Below are 22,957 nucleotides of genomic sequence, written 5' to 3'. Positions count from 1 at the left end.
TTTTGTATGCAAGTAATAGAACCTTAAAAGTTGTATCTGTAATGGATAGGGAGCCAGTGCAAGTTAGCTAATATTGGAGTAATATGATTAAAGTTTCTTGTCCCAGTCAAAGGTCTGTCTCTCTGCCACATTTTGAACCAGCTGCAAACTTTTGATGCCAGACTTCGGAAGAACAGGAAGCAATAAATTACTGTTATCAGGCCGAGAAGAAATAAATGCATGAATTATATTCTCAGCTCCGATTTTGACAGCATCGGGCGAATCATCGCAATAATACTGAGCTGGAAAAAAACTATTTTAGTAATATTTTTCACATGTAACTGAAACGACAGATTAGGATCAAATGTGATAACTGGATCTTTGACAAGTCACTCTGGGTTGTATCACATTAGTCAAGGTTCAGAGCACTGTTTCAGAACAAGTCACGACAATGAGCTGGACCAACAATCAGCATATGCAAGCTTTCTAGGTTAAGGTACAAAAATCCAAGATTTTTTTTTTTATTTGGACAATTTTTACTAAGGATGCACCGAAATATAAAGTTGGCGCCGAAAACATATTAACTAAGTGGATTAAGGATTATTTAAAGATGGGGTGTGTTGTTTGAGGGGTCCTTAAAAAGTGGAAAGTTAAATATTTTCTCTATTATGTGTTTACAATGCCCAATTGAGTTTGAAGAGCCCTTATGCTTTATTTTCCACTGTGCCTGTCTGATTTTATAATACTTTTGTGACATGCAATAACTTGCATATTTTGGAGGCTCTAACGTGTCCAAAAATTGAAGTACGACTACAAAGTTAGTCATTGTGTCGCTCATTGAAAGTGCTTGCTCACTGTTCACCTTCACACTATAATAATCACATTTGGCCTGAATATAATTTCCATTACCTTTTCACGCTTTCTCAGGCGTGACAAAAGACATTAAGTGAGTGACAGCAATTGCGGGATTAAGGACGGGGCGAGTAAATGAATAGGGTTGGGGGGGAGTCGGCCGTCGCTTCACTTTGTAATTCTATCGGCTGCATACCACAACGTGTTCGCTTGCTATAATGGACGGATGGATGTCTCTATTGCGGTTTTTGTGGGGTTGCAGCTTTAAAACTTATTGTGATGTGGTATATTGGACGTCTTTTTATGGAAGGTTTTATTATATACTTTGAGTACAGTATATGCCAGGGTTTTCAACTTGTGGCCAGGGATTCATCGGGCGGCATTAGCTCAGGAGGTAGAGTGCTCATCTTGGGATCAAAAGGTCGCAGGTTCGATTCCTGGCTCCTCCGTGTTATACGTCGAAGTGTCCTTGGGCATGACACTGAATCCCCAATGACCCCATGAAGCAGGTAGGCGCCTTGCATGGCTGACTCCCTATTGGTGTGTGTGTGAATGGGTAATTCTTAAGCACATTGTAAAGCGGTTTGGGAGGTCTTCATCAAGTTGAAAGACAATATATAAATGCAGACCATTTACCATCCTGCCCCGCAAGACAACGCTGAGAGAAGCCCAAGTTAAAAATGAGATGCAGGTTTGAATATAGCTGTATTTATTTTCTCTCATTCTCTCTGTATCTCTTTTGCTCTGTTTTTTTTCTTTTTCTCTCTTTTACTTGTTCTCTCTTTTTTCTCTCCTTTTCTTTTTTTCTGTATTTCTCTCTTTGACTTTCTCTTTTTCATTCTTTTTCCACTTTTTTCTTTGTCTTTTTTTCTACCCTTCTCTGTATTTCACTCTTCCTCTCACTTTCTCTCTATTTCACTCTTTTTTTCTGTCTCTTATATTTCTCTTCTCGCTCTTTTTTCTTTGTGTCTTTCTCTCGATATAATCTACTTATCCAGCCCCCGTGAGAGTGTTTTCTACCATGTGGCCCCCTAGCTAAAATGAATTTTACACCACTGGTATAGGCCAATAATTGATTGTAGTGTGGTTGGAGTTACGAAATTACTAATACGTCTGTTCCACTTTATCAATCTTGAGGTTTAAAGTCATTCAACATCAATTAGGCCAATTTCAGGTAGTTGGTCGAACTGTGTGAGTATGCATGTTGAATATATATGTGTGCATATATATATATATATATATATATATATATATATATATACTAATATTTTATAAATATTTCTTAGATTTCCCTAAAAATAACAATAGTTATACAGCACTGTCTAAAATATCCTGATACAGTCCTTGATTTTCTGCAATGCAAGGAAAAAACAAATCTTATACTGTACATTCTGGTTCTCTGAAACATGGCATTTTACTTTAATATAACTGATTAGGTGAAAAACCTAGTATACTTTTTCATGGTATGGGATCTTTAAATGTGTGCCATGTTGAGCAATTTAGAAAAAAATGACTTAAGACTTGTAATGGTTCAGTTAATTGATATTAAATGCAGAATGCATGACTTTAAAAAAAAAAAGTAAATAAGGAACTTGATAACAATATTCAAACATCGGAGACAGTCATGTAATGAACATAGCTATATTTATTATTTTAATCATTTACTAGTAAAACTATTACAATTTTATATACTCATTTTTATGTAAATCCGTATTAATATTACTGCTAGTAATAATACTAATTCAAATTAATTTATTTTATTGTAATGTGTTCTTTAAGATTATTAACAAAAGTACTAACAATTATAATCTATTTTTATTATCATAATGACATATTTATTTTTAAATATGTATTTAGCAAGTGATGTTAACTGAAAATAATTGAAGAATACTTATTATCCTTATCACAACGTGTATTATAAAGAACTGTTTTTTTTGTGTGAGAGCAGTTTAATCTTCCACTGATGATACAAGGAATCTTTTGATTAGTGTGACTAGATGATAGCATAAGGTGTCATGTGAAGTGTATAAACGGAGTTTGTGCCTGGGGGTGTGGGGGGGCGGATGCATTTTGTCTTATGTCACCTTTGCAGGCAAATGTTCAGCTTGACAAATGTCCCACGTCGAAATACGAGTGTCATTCTTCCAACATGGGGGGTGGGTGTTGTCTTTCGTAAAACTTGCTTGGCTAGTCTTTGTGTGAGTTGTCACTTGTGGATTTTAGAACGTCTATAGACGAAGTAGAATTCTGATCTCATGAAAACCCACTAACAACCGATAATACTGTACATTTAGGGTGAATTGTCTTTGGAGGGGTCAAAAATGCTGTTTAGGAACAAAAACACAACTGAGAACTAAAGTACTTTTTCTTTGATTTTCTTTGAGTTTCTGCAGTGATTGCATTAAAAACCAGCGAGGGGTTTCAGTGTTGGAGAAAACAGAGTGTTTCTGGCAAAGCCCGAGCCTGGCCCCGCGGTTTTTCGCTCGGCCTGCAACTAAGCGTCCTATTGGCCGGGCAGTGATGTTGGAATTTCGCTCTTGACTCCTCCCCCTCCCACTCTCTTCGCCCTGAGGAACACCACGTTGTTCCCTCTACCTTCTTTCAACAATGAGTGGGGGGACTCAACCGTTTACCTCCTAACTGAAATCAGCAAAGACGAAAAGAAAAGAACGGGACGCTCCGGCTTTGTGAGAAAGTGTGTGGGAGGAGGTGGCAGAACTGTAGAGGGGGGGGTCCAGCCCTGCAGGAGTCCTCGACCAGGACACACATGCACTCCCTCACTTTCTTTCAGACACTCTCACATAGCGGAGGAGTTGCTTGGTTGATCAACTTGCAGAGAAGCTCCTGCATGACGGGGAAAGGGAAGCAGACGGCGCAAAAAAAGGAAAACCCAAGCTCCTACTTGTTGCTTTGGTTGGGATTTATTTCTCGGGATGAGACTCTGAGGTAAGGAAAAGCCTCCCCGGATTTCACACTGTCATCTGTTACCAATGGCGACTTGTGTTTTTATGCCACAGAGTGTGTGGCGAAACTCATCAGATTTTACGCATTAGGTGAACTTTTCCAGGCTGTGGTAATAGTTGTGTCTGTGAATGTGCGTCTTGGGGGCATTGTTGTCCTATTATTAGAGTGCCGGCAGCTGTGGGGAAGGAAGTGAGGCAGGGAAGAGGGATTACCGTTGGGGGGTGGGAGAAATGGGGTAAGGGAGGGTTATGAGGGGGTGAACCAGCGGGAAATACGGCCTGATTTGGGGGGTGACCACATTCCCTTCAATTGTGGTTGCCAGAAACATACGGCGGACGGAGAGATTTGAAGGTTGTCTTTCCCCGTATGGCAGTTTCTGTGTGCACCTTACGTCAACACTGTTGATTTGTTATCGGTAGGGTTTGCTGTCTTCAGATAATATCCTGGATGAAGTGTCCAAATAGCGATATTTTCTGCTCTGATCCCCATTATGTCAAAAACAGTTGTCAGTGTCATACTCACATCTGATTATTGGACCTGAAGTTGTTTTCCAAACTTTCTGTTGCTGTGTTATACTGATGCTCTTGATCAAAGGCCTAAAGTCAACTCTTGAGTATCAGACTGTAACATACTATTAAGTCAAGTCATATTTATTTGTATAGCCCTTTATCACAACAACAACAACAACAACAACAAAATAACTAAGCCATCTAAATTTTAACACCTTAAACCATACAACTACGACCCTTTTGTTGCTGAACTAAGTTTTCGTGCATTTTATTATCTGAAGCCGGCTTTTGTAAGGTGCTGTTTCAGCATTAGAGATCAACACGTTTTACCCAAGAGTTTCTGGGAGTTTTCAGAGAGAAGTATGTAGTTGAATACCCAAGACCTGCTTCCATTTTATGCCAGATTCAAGTTTCACACATCACGAGACCCTGCATTGCAGAATTGGGAAGCAATGACGCTTAGCTAAGATATTTTCTGATTTATATACCAAGACCGAACTTGGTGCTCTAATATTTGAGATGTACATCCATTGATGTCTTCTTAAGGTTTTCAAAGATCTAATGTTTCAAACCTGGCTGTCACCATTTTCAAAGTGCAATTGCATGATTGTGGAGGGCTCAAGTTCATCCCTTTGATGTTGTACCAAAGATAAAGAACTACTACGGCTATTACCACCGTCTTTTTAGGACAATGGCTATTGTCCGCCATACTGAAGAGTGATTCAAATGATCAAACAGCTGCATTTTCCAAGCATGCTACAATCTTGAAAAACAAAATGAGAAGGCTCGAGTTGACCTTGGGACATTTTCCATCTTCTATCTGGATTAATCTGTGCCAAGGACACATTTCACTACAAAGGGTCCGGTGGTCTGAATGTGCAAAGCTGCAACAGTTGTGTGAACGGCTCGCTTAGGACTTTCCACACACACTAGCCTGCATGTCCTGTTCACGCCGAGAACAATTCTTGCCGTAGTGGTGAGGTTTCGATCTTGAACAACAATGTTACTCTTCCCCGCAATATACTCAACACTCCCGCAGTCTTGGTGAAATCTTCACCGCACAGACCTCCGACCATTGTGCAAGTTGAAAGACAAGCTCAGGGGATGGTGCAATGGTAGTCTGTACATCCCTTTAGGCCTTCTTGTGATTAATGGCTATACAAATAAACATGACTTGACAATTCTTCGTCCTTGCTACCCGAGTAAATGGTAAAACTCAAAGTGAGACCGTTTCATGAGGTGTTTGGGAGAAGCAGACAGCGTTACTCCTTCTTCCCCCTCCCACCTCACAAACACCTCACTGTTTTGTTTTTTTTACTAAGGAGGTTTTGCCCTCGTTTTCTTTGCTCTGCTTCCAGTTTCTCAAACAGAGTATATGTAATTAACCACTTGTAAATCCATAGACAAGTGAGGGCGCCTGGCAGCTCTGACGTTGCTGTAAGTTGGAATTTGTTGGCGGGGCATGTAGTCGCGAGCGAAGCGTCAAGAATTTTGAGTGGTTGGTGTATGACGGGACGCATGTTGCTAATTGGCATTTTGCATTGTTGTACTGAATACCTTTTTTTATTACGAAGCTGTTATTTAAATATAGTTATATTATAACACACTTCTCTTCTGAGATACAGTAGCTGGTCAACGATCGCAAAAACCAACAATTTTTGCAAGAAAACTGAGTTGTCTTAAAACATACTTTTATCTGTTAGGGCAGTTTTATTTTTGTTCAAGTGTACTTATTTTACATTCTATTTTAACTTTATACCATTTCTCTGTGCCTTTCCAAGTTAATTTCACTTTGACAAAAACACGACCATTTGACTTCCGAAAAATGGTAGATTCGAACATTTTTTGGGATGTCTAAAAATAACTGGACATTACTGTAAGTTAGATTTTGTATTGTGTACACCTTTTTCCAAATAGAGTACATTACAATAGTGCTTTTTTCTGCCGCGTGGCGCAGTGAGAGGTCACCCAGCATCCACCCTGAAGAAGAAATCCAGCTTCTACTTCCTAGTTCGAGTGTAAACATACTACGTATACTGTACTGTATCTCTAACCCGTTAAGAACTTTGGCGTTTTTATTGTTTAATATCTTGTGCATCCATTCATTATGGTTGATGTAAAGTGTAAAGGAGAGGTGAGCCGTTTCCTTTGAAATAAAAGTGGAATAAGAAAGATTGATGCGGTTGAGAAAATGTTTGGATCGCTTTTTTAAACCCACTTTCTACAACGGAGGAGGAAGTAGCCTAACTCTTGAAGGCCATCTTCCACAAGTCAGTTAAACTTCACTTTATTTATCTTTATAGAGCATATTGTTTTATGAAATGTTCATTTTTAGTACAAAACAATCCAGGTTACTTATACAAACATACAAAATCTAGCACTGAAACAACAAATTCAACTTACGAACAATCGTTCGTAAGTAGAGCAGCATCTGTAATTCTCCTAGGTTGTCAAATGTGTGACAAAGGATAGTGTCCAACTTTAATTCCTACTTACAGTATCATCAGAGAAAGAAGAGGTTGGATTAGGAACTAAAACGGAAAACAGGAAAGACGGGAACATAAACTCCGCTCCCTGAGGTTCCCCGTTTTCCCTTCAAACGTACCTCACTTCCTGCCACGTGATCCAGCCAAGCCACAACAGGGATGCTATATTTAAGGAAAATGCAGCCATTATCTTTTGTTGCAGCAGCTGTGTGCGGACTGAACTTTGCAACCTCCTCTTTTAGTGTCTACAGTCCTGTAGCGATTGATGAGAAAGATGCATTGTAGGGAATATGTTTACTAAAAGTAACACAAAATGCAGTATCTGGTAGCTTTTGGCTTGGTTGCCCAAATTAGTACTCATCAAAGGTGGGGTGATACTTGGATGTTTTATATTTGTGTGTCCATCAGGTCATGTTGGTCACTAGGTAGCTATTATTTGTTCTCCTTTTTTGTTTTTGTTGCTGGTCCGTATCATTACTGATTATATTTTGGTAGGTTTAAAACTACTAAGTCAGTATTGACCAAGAACCTGGTAAACAAAACACAAATAGTTTTGTTTTGACTATGACAAGGCTGCTCCTTTGCTTACCTTAAAGGTGCTGTCTGAAATTTGAAACTTTTACTCTCTGCTGCCATCTCATCTGGGGGCGGCAGTAGCTCAGGAGGTAGAGTGCTCGTCTTAGGTTCAAGGGATCCCAGTTCGAATCCCGGCTCGTCCATATTACATGTCGAAGTGTCCTTGGGTAAGACGCCTAATACCCCCAATGAGCAGGTTAGCGCCTTACATGGCTGCAAGGCCGCTATTGGGAAATGAGGAGCACATTGTAAAGCGCTTTGGGAAGTCATTGACTTCAAAATCGCTATATAAATGCAGATCATTTATTTTTATTTGAAGCTATTATTACAGCCTCATCAGCTCATTCGTTAAGTACTAATAAACTCTTCTTTTGGGGGGTTTTGGGTTTTGGCTCCCTTATTCAAAAACAGGCATTTTCTTAGTTTTACCATTTTTAGGCTACACTAACAGAAAGAACCCGGGGGCATGAAATCCCTCTTCACTTAGCTCCTTTCCTTCTTCTTAATGTGTTGCGTGTCCCGGAACAGCTGTGCTTACAAGTAAGATAAAAGCAGATGGGCGTGGCGGGAAAGGTTTTATAAAGGCTCTTTGAACTCAATTGGGCACTTTTAACACGTACTTAATAGATAGAAATTTGCTACTTTCAACATCTTAAGGACACTTCAGACGAAGCACCCCACCATATAAGTTATTTGCTACCTACTAAGTTGTAAATAAAGGGTTATTTTTTTTTAGCAAATAAAAGTTCTGTTATGGTGCCCATATTTCCAACGCTTGCGTAGCTTCTGGCTAGGCTTACGCTTCATTTAATTACGTAGAATTGCATAAGATTACAAATCGTGCACAGGCACTTTGTTTTGGAAGCATTTTGAAATGCGCATGGTCATTTAACAAATTTTTCCCATTGTTGATGTCGACAATGAAGCCTCTGTGGCTTCAAGAGAAGCTGCGAATTCCTCAGATTCCGACGTCACAACACTGAGTGTTACTTAATACTCAACGAGTGGACAGCTAAATCCAAGATAATGCCCTTCAGTCTTTTTCCCTCAATGTCAAGCTTGTTGTGTTTCAAATATAAGACAAGTTTTATATATCGTATTATAGCAGGGGTCTCAAACTCACGGCCTGGGGGCCTTTGGCGGCGCTATGAATGATAGTTTGAGGCCCCCGCTAGAATGGGAAAATTACAGGGACAGTATGTATTATTTCACCACTAGATGCTGTGGTATTCTTTCATGTACCAGAAAACGAGTGGTAAAAATATCAATTAAGAATGAAAACTACAGAGACTCAGTGACCTTAAAGCACCATTTCTTTTTTTTTTCCTTTTTTTTTTTTTGCTCAACTTTTCGCCAGGTTTTTATTTTTTGTTACCTGTAGCAGCAAGATGGTAGACAATGTCATCTCTCTCTAAGTAAGGCTCTTACAGCATTTATTTTTTTTCATTTATTTATATAGTCAGTATTTTTGCTGAATTTTTAAAAATAAAAATCCTTTGTTGAATGAATGACATTTTTTACCACCAGGAGGGACTAAATAATACACACTGTCCCTAGCAAATTGTGGATTCATTTTTTTACTGATTGATATATTTATTTTCATATTAATTCGAAATGTTATTTTATTTTTAGATTTTATTTTGTGTGGAGAAAAAATGATATTTGAAAAGAGTGAAATATTTTTTGGTGGAAGACCTGGATTTGGCCTAATCTCACCCAGACCCTAGCCCCAAGCTAATCGAATCTGAGACCCCTGTACTGAAGGATTAAAAAAAAAAAAAGGTGCTAAATCTATCGAGACCGAATGTATACAATTTAAGCTGTGGAGGAACTGCTTCTTTGTTAAAAAAAAATGTTGAAAAAAATATATAAATGGAATAAGTGAGTAAGGTATTCATACATTTTGAGATTAAAGGTCTACCCTGGAATGATTAGAAAAAAAATGCTAATTACAAAATAAAAGGTTATTCAGTCAACAATGATGTGATGTTGAGTCATTTAGTTTTGGAAATGGCTATTATGAAATTAGTAGCTCCAACAAATGTGACCTAAATAAATCATGAGTGAAGCAAGAGTAAAAATGAACCAAGTATTTCCTCTTGCCTTAATGGAAGACATTTTGTCTGTTCCCTTTTTTAAAATTGTTAGCCATTTTACTATTGGCAATCTGAAATGGTCTAAAAGTGTATAAAATAGAGGGAAAACGTATAAGTTGACAGGTATTCTAGTGATGGGAATTCCAGCTATTTTTAGAAAACCCTCTCTTTGGCTCCCAAATGGGTCTTCAGATTTTTGGGGTTTCCTCAACCCACATATTTTGAATGATAACGCAACGTTATGCATGAAATGAATTAATCCCAAATGTAGTAGTGCAGGGGTTAGCGCATTCGCCCCGGTTCGAGACTGGATGGAAACATTTGTTGGCCATAAGAGAAAGGGTCCCACCAAGCTGTACTTGCCCAATACACACCACAGGAAATGGTGCCACTATGAACCTAGGGGTTCAGGGGTCCACCCCTCATCATACTATGACATTATGCTAGCCTTTATTAATTTCATTGTACAGTCAACTTTAACTAATATAAACTTTGAACCTTTTAATGCTAAGCAACTCTAAAATCAAGCAACACATAATCCCTGAAAAATAAAATAGACAGAAAAATCATGATTAAGAATATGAACTTTTCAGTTCCATAAAAAACTTCTTAACTAGAAGAATGTTTAACTATTTTCAATTCAACTTTTAACCATTGTAGACTGTAACAAAGCAGAGCATCTTAAAATAATTCAAGTATATAAATTAGAATGTGTCATACAAAAAGAAAAATCATTAGTCTCTGAAGATTGGCATTCAGGAACAACAAGTGCCTAAGCTTAGATGAACTGATTTGGGTTCTTCTCTCAGTGATGGACAATTCACTCTGCTTTGGAGCCATTAATGTCATTAAGTGAGTCCAAATTGGGATCATTTTCCCTCATTTTTTAAATTTCCTTTTTGTCCTCTATGTCACTTCTATTTTATAGCATGTAAATAACCTATATTTTATGTTGACAATATTTGTTATTGCAACATCCATTGCAGCCTGGTCATCCGGGAAGGGGGATTACCTCATGTGCGGTCCCTTCTCAGGGTTTCTTCATTTTCCTCATGTTGAGGTTTTTGAGTTTTTCCTTGTCCTCATGTAGGTTTTAGATCAGGGGATGGTGTCATAACAGTCTGTGGTTTGCAATAGTCTGTGGTCTGTGCAGCCCTTTGAAGACTCCTTGTGATTAAGGGTGTGTCACAAATAAACATGACTTGACTGGACTTGACTGAGGTTTTTGAGGTTTTCCTTGCCCTTCATGTAGGTTTTAGATCAGAGGATGGTGTCATAATAGTCTGGTTTGCAATAATCTGTAGTCTGTGCAGCACTTTGAGACATCCTGTGATAAAGGGCTTTACAAATAAACATGACTTGACTTTGTCTTGCACTCTTTCCTCTCTTGACCGGTTCCTGTGCTCACTAGTGCTGCTTGGACGCCCCTCTCCCTCTGTTCGGGGAACAAATTCAGATTCAGATCTACTTTATTGTCATTCTAGTACACGTGTATACAGAACGAAATGTCGATACATCTGACCCGCACAGTTTCCTCGAATGTACAGATATAAGTAAAAGTTGTATTGTATTATGGCTACGTATAGTATTTTACCAAATGAGCACAGGGACAGAAATAAAATTGACCAAAGGCGAGTGAAAGGACATAAAGCGTGCAGACGTGCACACCATTGCGTTTGATATTTTTTTTATGTAATGAGATATCTTAATTTGATTGACTTTGCATGGACTGTATATGTATTTAAAACTTTTATTATTTATTTAATAATACAAGTCAATGAGACTCTGGCGAGACAAATGAATCCTTGGTGGCGGCCATAGACTTTGAGGGTATGGGAAACCGTCGAGAAAAATGATATCACTCAAATACCGGAATGATCATGAAGTGTATGAATTACAACTAAATAGGCGGAGTTATAAATGACTGGAATAATAAAAAGGTTATATTTGAGGTATAATATCGTGACTTTATCCGCGGTGACACATTTCAATATTCCAACACGACCCCTCAAAGTACCGTATTTAAATCTGGAGCTTCCAGTTGTTCTGTCCAAATACATGAAAAAATAATGAAATAAAATGTTGTCTGCTAAACCACAAGTATTTAATTAGGTACGTTAGCTCACAAAGTTAGCTAAAGAAGTTAGCCCACAACATGGAAGCAAGCTCAGGCTTTCTCTTTTTGCATTCCTTCTGTTTATCTTCTTTAGCTAGCATGTCGCCTGCCAAGAGCTGGGGGGATTTAAACGGCACTTGGCCGCTAGATTAAAAAAGAACAGGATTATAATCAAGGCAAGGAGGGAGGAGGCGCAGGACGGCGGCTTTTTATTTTTAAACCGTGTGCTAACATGGGTTAGCTTTCGCCAGGGATCAATGAGATTGATGACGTCTCCGTCTTCCTGTTTGGGGTAGGGAGCCACTTTTACTGCTTGCGGATATGGTTGACGCTGACTTCTGACGCTTGTTAGCCTACTATTTAAACATCAGCGCAGTTCTATGACTGTCGGATTTTTTTCATGGTGTTGATTGACTTTTTTTTAGCCATTTTCAATTTTTGTTGACTTGTTTTTATCACTGTAAGCACTAATTTAATTGAAGGGACAGTGTGTATGATTTGACCACTAAATGTTGTGCATAGTGTAGTGCTACAAGATAAAATGCAAACTGCGGAGGCTCAGATTTACCAAACCGCACCATTTTTCTTATTGCTTTGTCCAGCCTTTTTAAGGTTTTTCGGTTTCTGTAGCAGCAACAATTGTGTCAACTCCCTTTAAGACAGGGGGCAGAAACAAGCGGCTCTGGGGCTGCATGCAGCTCTTTGGCGCTTACTAGTAGCTCCTTGGCGCTTGTCAAAAAGTTTGATAATGGAAAATTATATTGTTTTTGTAGGAGGAAAAACATTTGTAATTTTTTCCATTCATGGATTTTCATTGTGCATTGTTTACTTATTCTAATTGGCTAAACAGAGGAAGATACTTTCTACTGCCAACAATCTTGAACTTCTTAACCCTCGAAACTTGTTCTTGAGCCACGTGTGGGTCTTTTGGCGCTAAAAGACATGTTTGAGAAATGCATGGTATCTGTAGGACAGAACTGGAAGGTAAATGCAGTTTTCCATAATGTCCACATGATGGAGGCAAAGTATACTTTAAAGTAAAGTGGATCGTGTCTTATATCCGTACATTTGTGCAATAAAGTACCAATATTATTCTATAAATTATAAATTGATTACAAGTTATTATAAGTCATATGTAAAAAAAGATGTCTAGAAAGTACAGTAGTTGAATTTGTTAAACATTACTTGAGCCTGTATACTTCGTTTGTTTTTAAGTATCAATAAATAATCAAATTAATGAACACCTTCGCTGGTTTTCACTAGTGCGAGACGTTTTGATGGATTACAGTATTTAGTATATATATATATATATATATATATATACACACACACACATATGAATATTATAGTTATTATTTTATCAAACTTGGCTCTTTCAACATTTTGGGTTGCCACCCCTGCTCTAAGTGAAGCGTGTGTACATAATGTCAAATAAATTCTGAAACAAATCTCAAATAAAACTTTAGTATTTAAGAAAATTCAAGATTATACGATGGTGGATTATTTGCTTGTTATTTAAATCATTAGTGTTTTTAAATGACGTTTCTTTTTACAACTAAGGGGGGGGGGTAAATAATAAACACTGTCCTTTCAAGTACAGTTAGGTCATTGGAAATATAAAATATGGGGAAATCGGGTTTTAAGAAAGTGACAAATTATAAAAAATAAATATTGAAGCGTTTAAACTGAATGGTTACAAATTTCGTAAATGTGATTTCTCTTGCACATTTATAGGTCAATAACCTGAATATTCATGTCACTTAATATTTAAATTGTAAACTCTTATCTATTAGTATCCTGTCCAAATATGTATTTTGAGATTTATTTTTCATTGATGACCATTAATAAAATCACTATAACAATAATAGTATAGGGAGATTCTTAGGGACAGATTTATATACTTAAAATGTTAAAGACAATCTTTAAGAGCCCAAAAAAGAATGAATTCATACTGAGTCATTAACTTTGCAACAGTGTTCAATCCCCATTACGCATACGCACAGAAACACTTTTTGAATATTTCAGGATTATTAAACATACCGCAGGTCATACTAACCCATGTTGAACTTTTGATTCATTAATAAAAAAAACGTCATGACCTTAAAATTGTTTTTGCTTTCGTGTACTTTTGGTCTATCAAAAGATGATTGCCCAAGTCGAGCTGACACAAGTTGTATCAAATAGAAAACATAACCAAATCTAATGAATTCATGTAGCTGCTGGGTCAAATTGACCCTGCAGGCTGCAAATTGCTCTCGCTAGGAAAGCAATGTTACAGGATCTTAACACTTGATTAGAAAAGACCACAGAGGAGGGAGATGAAAAGTTAACACGGTTTATGATGCAATGACCTTCGGCTTAACACTTAAATAATCCCCCCTGCAGCCATCTTGTCCTTTGGATCTGAAATAAAAATCTGAGGGTATTAGCATTACTTATTTGACCTGCAAAATACACAAATCTCCATGGAAGTAGGATTAAGATTAATAACTCCATATTCTAGTTTTAGAATATTTGAGTTCAAGAGGAAAACATGGATGCTGTTGGTTTGAGTTGTGTATTACCGCTTTGTCCGCTAGGAGTCAGTATTGAACCATTTTGTAATTCTGGTCCTGTTGGTGCTTTTGCTCAATTGAATAAAAATGAATTATCTTTAGTGATATTGATACCAACGTTGTGAAACATTGGATGCAACGATATTAGACATGTCACTCCAGGGTAAACCAGTAATAGAGATTTTAAGGGGGGTTGGGGGCTGAAAGGCAGAACATTTTTTTACAGCATAGTGCTTAGGGATTGGCCCAAGTTACAAACTAGTGCAACGTTTGTGAATGAAAAATAAAAGTGCATCGTAACAATGATGCAATGAAAATGATTGGAAAAACATTTAACCGCAAAAAAACAAAATAAGTCACACGGTATACATTTTCAGTTCTGTGCAATAACATTTAGCAGCAACAAAAAAAGAGAAACAAAAACTATGTCACAGTATATGTTTTTCAGTTTTGTGAGCTTGTTTAGGATGGTGATGGCTCCGGGGAAGAACAGTCTCCATGCCTGTTTGTCTGTGTTTTTAGGGACTTCTACCAGAGGGCAACAGGTCAATGTGGAAATGGCGGGGGTGGGAAGAGTCATTTATAATGTTGATAGCTCTGCTACTGTATTGCAAAGTCCTCTAGACTGGGCTAAGAGCAGCCAGTTATCTTCCGGACTGTGTTTATCACTCATCAAAAAAGTAAAAATCCAACCTCAGTCCCAGGTCAAGTTCCTGGCAATTGTAGGCATAATTTGGCCACACATGTACTTAAAAAGGAAAGTAAAAAGGGTAACAAAATAAAAACTAGTTGGAGAGCCATAAGCAACTCCCACTGTGCCTGCTGCCATTTTGACAATCAATATAAAAGAACAAACTTTAAAAGAATACAGAGTTGACACAAAGGATTACAAAATCATACTGAATAATCGGATCCTAAAACAAGGTAAGATATTTTTTGTACCGTAAGACGCACCTAATAACCCTGCATATGCGAGAAATTAAAATGTGCCTTAAATAAACGAGAAATACTGTAACTAAAATTGGAATCAACTGTAAATAGATTCAAATATGAAAGTACTATATTATTAGGACTATAAGGCGCACCTAAAAACCCCAAACATGCCAGAAATTGGAGGGTGCACCTTATAAACTGCTGCGTCTCATAGACCAGAAATACGGAAAATACAATTGTAAACCAGTAAAAGTATAATACTATAGTTATTGAATTCTGAAGCTAATCATTAGCCTCGATGTGGTGTTTTTAATCAGGTGCTAGGATTTGGCTAATCCCTCCTTCTGCTTCATTTACATATACAATCTATAATTTACTTTGATTTTATGTTAAATTTGACACTAAACTTGTGGTTCCGTCAGGTTTGGTTTTTTTTCACCCGATTTGGTAAATTCTTTTCCCAAGTCAAATAATTCATCACGGTTAAAAACACATCAAGGAGGAAATGTAGTTTGGAAAAACTTGGTCCTAATCTTAATGATTTTAGATTTGCTGGAAATTGCAACTAAAGGACTTCTGGTCAAGTGCAGGCCCTTTCCTGAACATGCGGGGGCCACGTGGGTACGCTTTTTGTCGGTCGATGGCTAAATAAACAGAACCGAGCACATTCCGCGCCAGGCTTTCTTATTGATACGGGGACAATAGAGCTGAGTGCCGGCGATCGATGCCGCCTCCTTTGCATCCGTAAACTCCTCATCAGTGATTCTCAAAGTATGCTTAGAGTGTGTGGGGAATACAAAAAAGAAGTGTTGACTATTTGTACAGTTCAATTGTAGTTACTTGCAAAGGGAAAATATATTTAAACTGTTTGGTTTTTCATTAAGGTAATAATAATCCATTTAAGAGTTCCAATGTGTTTTCATTGCTTGAATCTGACCATGCAGGAGAGAGAGTGGGAAAGGTGAGAGGAGAGAGAGTGGGAAAGGTGAGATGGCACAACATTCATTTGGACAGGTAACTTAAAATTAGTTTTACCTGGTTATATCAGTATCAGAAATTATTTTCCCCCCATTTTATTAACACTCCACTTATTGAAACATGAATATTTTGTTTGTTTGTTTGTTTGTACATGATTCAATTGTTTGTTTGTACATGATTCAAATTGAATCTTTTCTTCCGGCGCCGTCACGAATGGCAGCCACTCCAGCAGCTCCCGTGTTATTTTCGATTGTTCTCAGCTCAGGGATGCTGCTGGAAATGTGAATTTCCCTTCGGGGATGAACAAAGTATCTATCTATCTATCTATCTATCTATCTATTGCAGGGTTTAGGAACTTATGGTTCACGAGGCAGGTATTGAATAAAGTATCTATCTATCTATCTATCTATTGCTCTTTTTATGAGTACCGTATTTTCTGGTTTGTAGGGTGCACCTAAAAGCTTTTATTTTTTTCTTTAAACCTGACCATGCGCCTTATAATACAGTGCGCCTTATATATGCATCAATATTCAGTCGCAAGGTCTTGCAACTAAGGCAAGCAGCCGCTGACTAGATTTCCTCCTGTCGAAGTAGTCCGCAGTGCATTCTAGGATATATATACCGGCGTTCCATTTCCTGACCAAAGTGTCAATCATCATTGTAATCGGTCACTATTGGCCAAAGTTATTCGGAGGTAAAGGAGGCGGGTCCTTTTTAGCATTTACAGGCTAGTGCTAAAAAGGCGTAAAACAAAGCCTGCAATTGGCCGAAAAAGATGTGAATCACATATTTGGTTGCTCTACGGCCTGGAGAAAACATTTTTTACTACTGTGATCTGTATTTGTAAACAGGAATTATGGGGCTAAACAGACCACTAGCGACAAGCAACGTCCATCGATGCAGAGATGCTTTTTGTCTGACATTTTTCTTTTATTTGTCCGCATTATTGCGTGTTTTGGAGTATGTAAATATTTTACATGGTTGGATTTACTACACTCGCGGATGTAAGAGGGCCATGGATGCGTATCATTATTGAATGTGATGGCTGTAAGACGACTTTGGTGAGCTACCCCGGATTTATATTTTCCCAGTATCTTGTTTCAGACTGATCTTGACGTTTCTGTGATGAGCCTTATTTTAAAATTCAATTCAAAGTGTTTATTGTCATATACACTGCAAAGAACCACGTTTCCCTGTACAATGAATTCTTTCTTTGCTCTCCACTTAGTTGCCAGCAAAAAAAGAAAATAGAAACTAAGAAGTGGTTGGCATTTCTTGAATCCCAAAAGTTTAACCTTCCTAATGATATATGGAATGACGCATTTGAGTGATTGGTGACATCGTACAGACACAGTGTCCGTACATGTCTGAGACAAGTATTTGCTTCTTTGCGAGCTTTTGTGTTAAGGGGTTAATACGTTTCACTGGACTATCTGACTGTTTTGTTGACGTTCCCACTGTAGCGCCTTATAGCTCGGTGCTCCTTATGTATAGAAAATATATGACGAAAAACTATTTTTGGGGGGTGCGCCCTATAACCCGGTGCGCCTTATAGTGCAGAAAATACGGTAACTAGATCTGGCTTGAAAATAAAATAAGGGCCATGAGAATCTTTTCTTTCCGAATTTAATGTATGCAAAGCCAAAGCCACAAAGGAGACTTTAGATCCGGTCTAGAATACAAAGGGCAAAGTCTCAACTACAGTATACTGTCTTGGTGTTCCACCCCAACAGACTTTTTGGCTGTGTGTCTCTATGTAATCCTGTATATGAAATCTCATTGCACAATGTATGTTTACTGTTGAGACACTTATTGAGGAAAAAACACAGAACAATCTTTGCACTAATAGCACACTCCTCTAAATTGTTTTTTTTTCTGACATTTTTACAGTATAACTCTGGTTGCATTTTATTTTAAAACAAATATTTACGATAGGAGTGATGGTCAAACATGCCTTCTCGGTTTTAAGTAGCTGCGGGAGGGAGACACATTTTAAGTGGTATATTTGTTGATATGAGACACAGGATCTGGCATTATCATCAAATGTCACACAGTGAAATGAAAATCTGAATATTTTTCTTTCCTGGGTCTTTGAGTCAAAAGGGTTGCTGACCCTTATCTATTGTGTAATATCAGTTGATGAAATTAGCTTGTTTTGAGCTGGGGAAGGGGACACTGAGCAAGTACTAGGTTTTAGTTCATGTTTATTCCAAGTATTGTCAGCCCTCTTGTGGCCTTTTTAAATTCAAAAACAAGACATTGGAAAAATCGGCATGATTCCATGCATTATTATACAATATTTTTACTTTCAAGATAATCTATTTGTTTTGGGAATGTATTTTAGATATCTGAGACACAATCTTGGTATCAATGAGATGACTGAGTTTCTCATTAGTGATGGCCAAGTACCAACACTGGGGATCAGTATTAGAGCTTATAACAGCATTATTTTTAGCTTTGTTTGTGCTGTTAGTAAAGTAGTCATTTATATTTAATGGAATTTTGATTTCATTGTTTGATTATATTATTTTTAAAATACATCTTTTCAGAGACGTAAGCAGGTTTGGATCATCTGTTATAGCCTAACACCTCCAAGGCATGTCTCGTTGGCCACAGAGTTAAAAGCAAGTTATAAAAAGTGTCAAAGTAAAACCCTAATATCCTCAGGTAGTAATAATAATTTTGGTTTACAGGTTTCACAAGCCTAAAAACTAACAGCGTATGATGTTTCTAAACCCTGAAGCGTACTTTAAACTGTTGTCATAGTCATAGAGCAAAGTCATCTTGGATTTGTAGTTGGAAAAATGGCCTTTTGACGCTATAATTTTACCCTCATTCATCAGTACCTTACATACAGAGGAAGAAACTGGTAGACCCCTGGGCAGATTTGCTAATGCTATGGACAACGTTTCTCAACTCATTCCATTCCACGTTTAGACAGAAAATAAATCTTTGATGGGCAGTGCGGAAGGTTCTACCTTAAAAGGTAAAAATTTACCAGTTGATTTGGGGAGCTTTTCTCAGAACCGATCCGCCTGCTACACAGGTGTTCTTAAGGGGCTACCTGGTGGTTGACAACCTCTGATGTAAGCCCTAAACACAGTAATAGGTCTGAGTCAGGTTCAAGGACTTGAGTCAGAGGTTCTGTTTGCTCAGCGCACCTCTAAAATCTGGAAATTTGGGGATCGATTTCAATGTTACCACACCGACTTTGCAAAAGAAAAACCCAGATTGCGACGATTAGTTTGTTCACTGTTATGTTCTCCTTTCAAAGACAAACACACCTGTTCCTCTTCTCTATGCCTTCAATAGTGGCTTTGTAGTGGCACCTGAGTGACATAAATGTCGCTGGTAACAAAACACCAGTTGCCAGTTTATCTCGATCCAGATATTAAATATCGGGCCGTTATATTTTTTTAAGTCTTATTTTGTTTTGTTGTCCTTGATGTACCCTCTTCCTCTAAATCGAGAAAGGTTTTGCTTGTAACTTTAACTGCAACACAATGGGATCTTTCTTTTGGCTATCAAAGAAGCAACACTGGGTTTTTGTGTGATAACATTCTTTCTGTCTACCACACTAGGAAGCTTTCCTGCCCACCAGGATACACGCTCACACACGCACTTGTCCGGACCTATGGGATCTTGTTGTGGGAAACCTTTTTTTTTTAAGTGGGGGGAGTCGTGAGGGGTTGTTGGTGGGAGTGTTCTAAAGGTGGAGTAGCAGGGACAAGCAGGAGTTGAGCAGCTGCAATCTCCTCATCCTACCCTGTGGAATGTTTGGACAATGGACGGGTTGCATTGCAGGAGCACTTTCCTATGAAAACTTTTTGTTCACGCTGAAAAGGACTTAGGTTTGTGATCAGACTCCGTAGTGGCTGCAAAAAGATGGCCGGGATTACCAGGAAGGGATCCGGGAGACGATCATACTACTACAGATTCCTGGGCAAGTCCCGACTGCAGCGTCAACGCAGTCGCTCTCGCAGTCGTACCCGGCCGGCTGTAAACAAGGGTAATAAACGCTGTATGGTTTATAAAAAATAAAAAAAAAACTCTGGGATTGTCAATCTCTACCGTTGTCACTTTATGACCCAAGTGAAATGAGTATTCACAACTGCTGTGAAAGTTATGGTTTGATTTCTTAGCTGCCACTTGACATCCCATCAAACTGCATGCATTAAGGGCTAGTAGCTTGAATTACAAGGTTCTATGTTTGATAAAATTTTGAACTAGCAAAACAAAAATGTAACTTAAAGTAATGATGATAAACGTCGGCCGATTTTGCGGCCATGCACAAGACGCAACGCGTTTGCCGCAAGTCAGTCTCTAGCGGGTAGCATCAAACAACTTTCTAATTGAACATAGTGTTTTTTGCTTTTCTGTTTTTAAACGTGTTATTACTCCCTGGTTCACTTTATGTTCCTTCAGATTGCTAGCCAGAATATGAACTGCTCTGTGTTTATACCTGGAGTACTTTCTATTACAGTTACATGAAACCGCTGTAAGGGGGAAATATGCAGGCTGACCAAATCTGTCAAAGTAATACCTTAATTAAAGACAAGTATGATGCATGTTATATATTTTACTGTGCGGGCAGTATGCGATACTCAGCATTAAAACATGTTATTATGGCTGACAATGGCATATTTCATTGCTTAGCCAAGATGGTAAAGATAGTAAATTTTGGTTGTAGAAACACTTCTCGGATGTTAAATTTGACCAATTTTGCAAAATCAAACTAAGTTCTTAACAAAGTTACAGCCAACTGGCAATCCATAGGTTTAAATGAATATAATTTTGACAGCTAATAGCATATTTTCAGCAAATAAGTTAAAATCGACTCTCCTCAATGACCGGTAAGCTACAACACCATAAACAAAGGATGCCCTTTATCTAACATTCATTTGCTATTTGTCACTGTTCAGTCAATAAAATGATTAGGCTAGCAAGATGGAAAGTGATCCGTAATGTATTATTTAAAATTTACTGTATTTTAGCATGATTATTTGAACAGACTGAAAACAGTAATTACTGGCATACAGTGTGCTAGCTAGTAGTGAATGTAGCTATTAGGGTTTTTTTTGTATGGTAGCTAGGAGCAATACCACGCAATAGCTCTCAAGCATTTAGAGTTTCCTAATGAAAAGGATCTTATTCAATTAATAAAACTCCCATAGGAGCTGCCGAATTCACAAAAAGTACTGCATATCCATCAGTGTGATTTAGAAAAGTAAGTGAGTCTGGTTTCAACGCGGCTCATGGCAGTTTGGCGTTGGCATTTGCATTCTGACGCTACTCCGACGTCGCCTCGGCAACAGTTGACAGATGATAGCTTGGGGTCATGCTTCCTGCTTGGGTTCGTGAGGTGATTATTGGGGTTTTAAGCCTTGTTTGTTTTTTGTGCTCTCGGAGTCATTTGTTGAAGGTAAGACTTACTTTCCAGGTCAAGGTTACGTATGGCACTTCTTTTCGCACTCTCGTGACAAGTTTTTTTCCCAGTGTGAAAAGTCCTAACTTGAATAGGTTGAAGTTGCCAAAGTTCTTTCAAAGCATACTTGAAAATCTACTGAAGTACAGTAATGACGTAGCAATTATGGGTAATGAGTTGTTACTTAGAATTGGTACACTCAAATCTCCAGGCTGTCGCCAAGTGTTTGTTGGCTCTGAGAAAGATGAAAGGTTTACCAGGTTCGTCCGTGCGGAAATATCGCACAAACATAAAAAAAAACACCTTTCCTTGAACTTACACTGCTGTCACGGCGTTAATCTGAGTTTAGTCTCTCTAGCACCTCACGACATGTTTTTGGTCCTTGTCCCTCTGACGCCCACGTGAGCTTTTTTGTTGTTGTTTGCATGTGCGTGTGGACGGAAAATCTGCTATCAGTCTGCTCTGCTTCCCCTTTCTCCCTCTTGCCAGTTCGGTGATTTTTGCATAGCGCGTGACACCGTGCACACTCGTTTAACCGGGTCTCAAAAAACAAGAGCAAAAAGTCTTTCAATTAAAAATGTTACACTCTCGGAGCAGCAATATTTGACTTGGCGGGATTTCTTAAAATAAGTAAGCATAGCATGCCTCCAAAATGCACATTATATTTCAACCCAAGAATTCCCACAAAGTAGGACTTAAGAAGGGAAAAAAACAAGACAGCCCTTAGCTGTACTTATGCAAACCTGTTTTGCAAACATCTTTATTTTCACAATCAATGAACACATGGAATCTTTGTTTTTTCTACTTTAGCGAACCAACAAGTAACAATTAACTGATACAAGTAAATTAACCTGACTCAACCGTCCCAATCAGTGACCTAATTCAACAAAATCTTGTGAGCTTTCTAATATAACTGAATTATCTGGGCCTTCAGTGTTTCCAGGGAATCCCCAAACCCGAATTAATCATCTGATTCTGCTAAAGACAGTAAATTGTTTCTAGTTAGCCACTCCCTTCAGTCAGTAGACCAATACAAAAAAAAAATCTGACCCATTTCTGATGTTTTTGGAGTAAGCTAACTTTCCCCAAGTGACCTGTGTTTATTGTTCCAGTGACTACTTCTTTTCTTTGATTCAGCTAACTATTACCTGAACCATTTGCTAACTAACTGTTCACTGCTACCATTCCACCCCAAATTTTAAGATGCAATTCTTCACTGCTGGCTCAGCCTTCAGTAAATGGTGGAGAATGTCCAGATGACTAGGTGCTTTTTCTGAGCATCGTTCTAAGACTGAAATACCAGAAAACAGGTGCAAGCTAATCCTGCCCGTTGTCTATAAATATGGATCCAAGATTACACAGATGCTGTTTTCTTGGGATGGAGTTTGAGCTTTCTGCAAAATTGTTAGTGGTTTTCAAACACATTAATTTCCTCTGCGGAACATCCATGACTTCGTTCTCTATCAAGTGTTGATTAAATCTTCAAAT

The 22,957-nt window shown here is 38.2% G+C and overlaps 1 protein-coding gene across 7 annotated transcripts in view; it reads left to right on the top strand.

The window, feature by feature from the left end:
• Positions 1–22,957, top strand: part of dab2ipb (DAB2 interacting protein b) — a 148,015-nt gene that overhangs the window by 29,711 nt on the left and 95,347 nt on the right. For 2 of the 7 annotated variants that reach the window (XM_088356115.1, XM_088356114.1), the window contains exon 1: positions 3,499–3,777. The exons of 4 other annotated variants lie outside the window; for them this stretch is intronic. Coding sequence is in view for 1 of the 3 variants with exons in the window: in XM_088356112.1 (XP_088212238.1) it covers positions 19,930–20,053 (124 nt within the window). In the remaining 2 variants the exon portion in view is untranslated. Of the gene's footprint in view, positions 1–3,498; positions 3,778–19,929; positions 20,054–22,957 lie in introns of those variants that run through there. One more of the 7 variants, XM_088356112.1, reaches the window with a different exon arrangement.

The sequence above is a fragment of the Urocampus carinirostris genome, chromosome 16, assembly GCF_059441175.1.
Source record: "Urocampus carinirostris isolate Australia breed hairy pipefish chromosome 16, RoL_Ucar_1.0, whole genome shotgun sequence".
Classification (NCBI taxonomy): domain Eukaryota; kingdom Metazoa; phylum Chordata; class Actinopteri; order Syngnathiformes; family Syngnathidae; genus Urocampus; species Urocampus carinirostris.
This window is presented reverse-complemented; position numbering and strand designations above follow the sequence as displayed.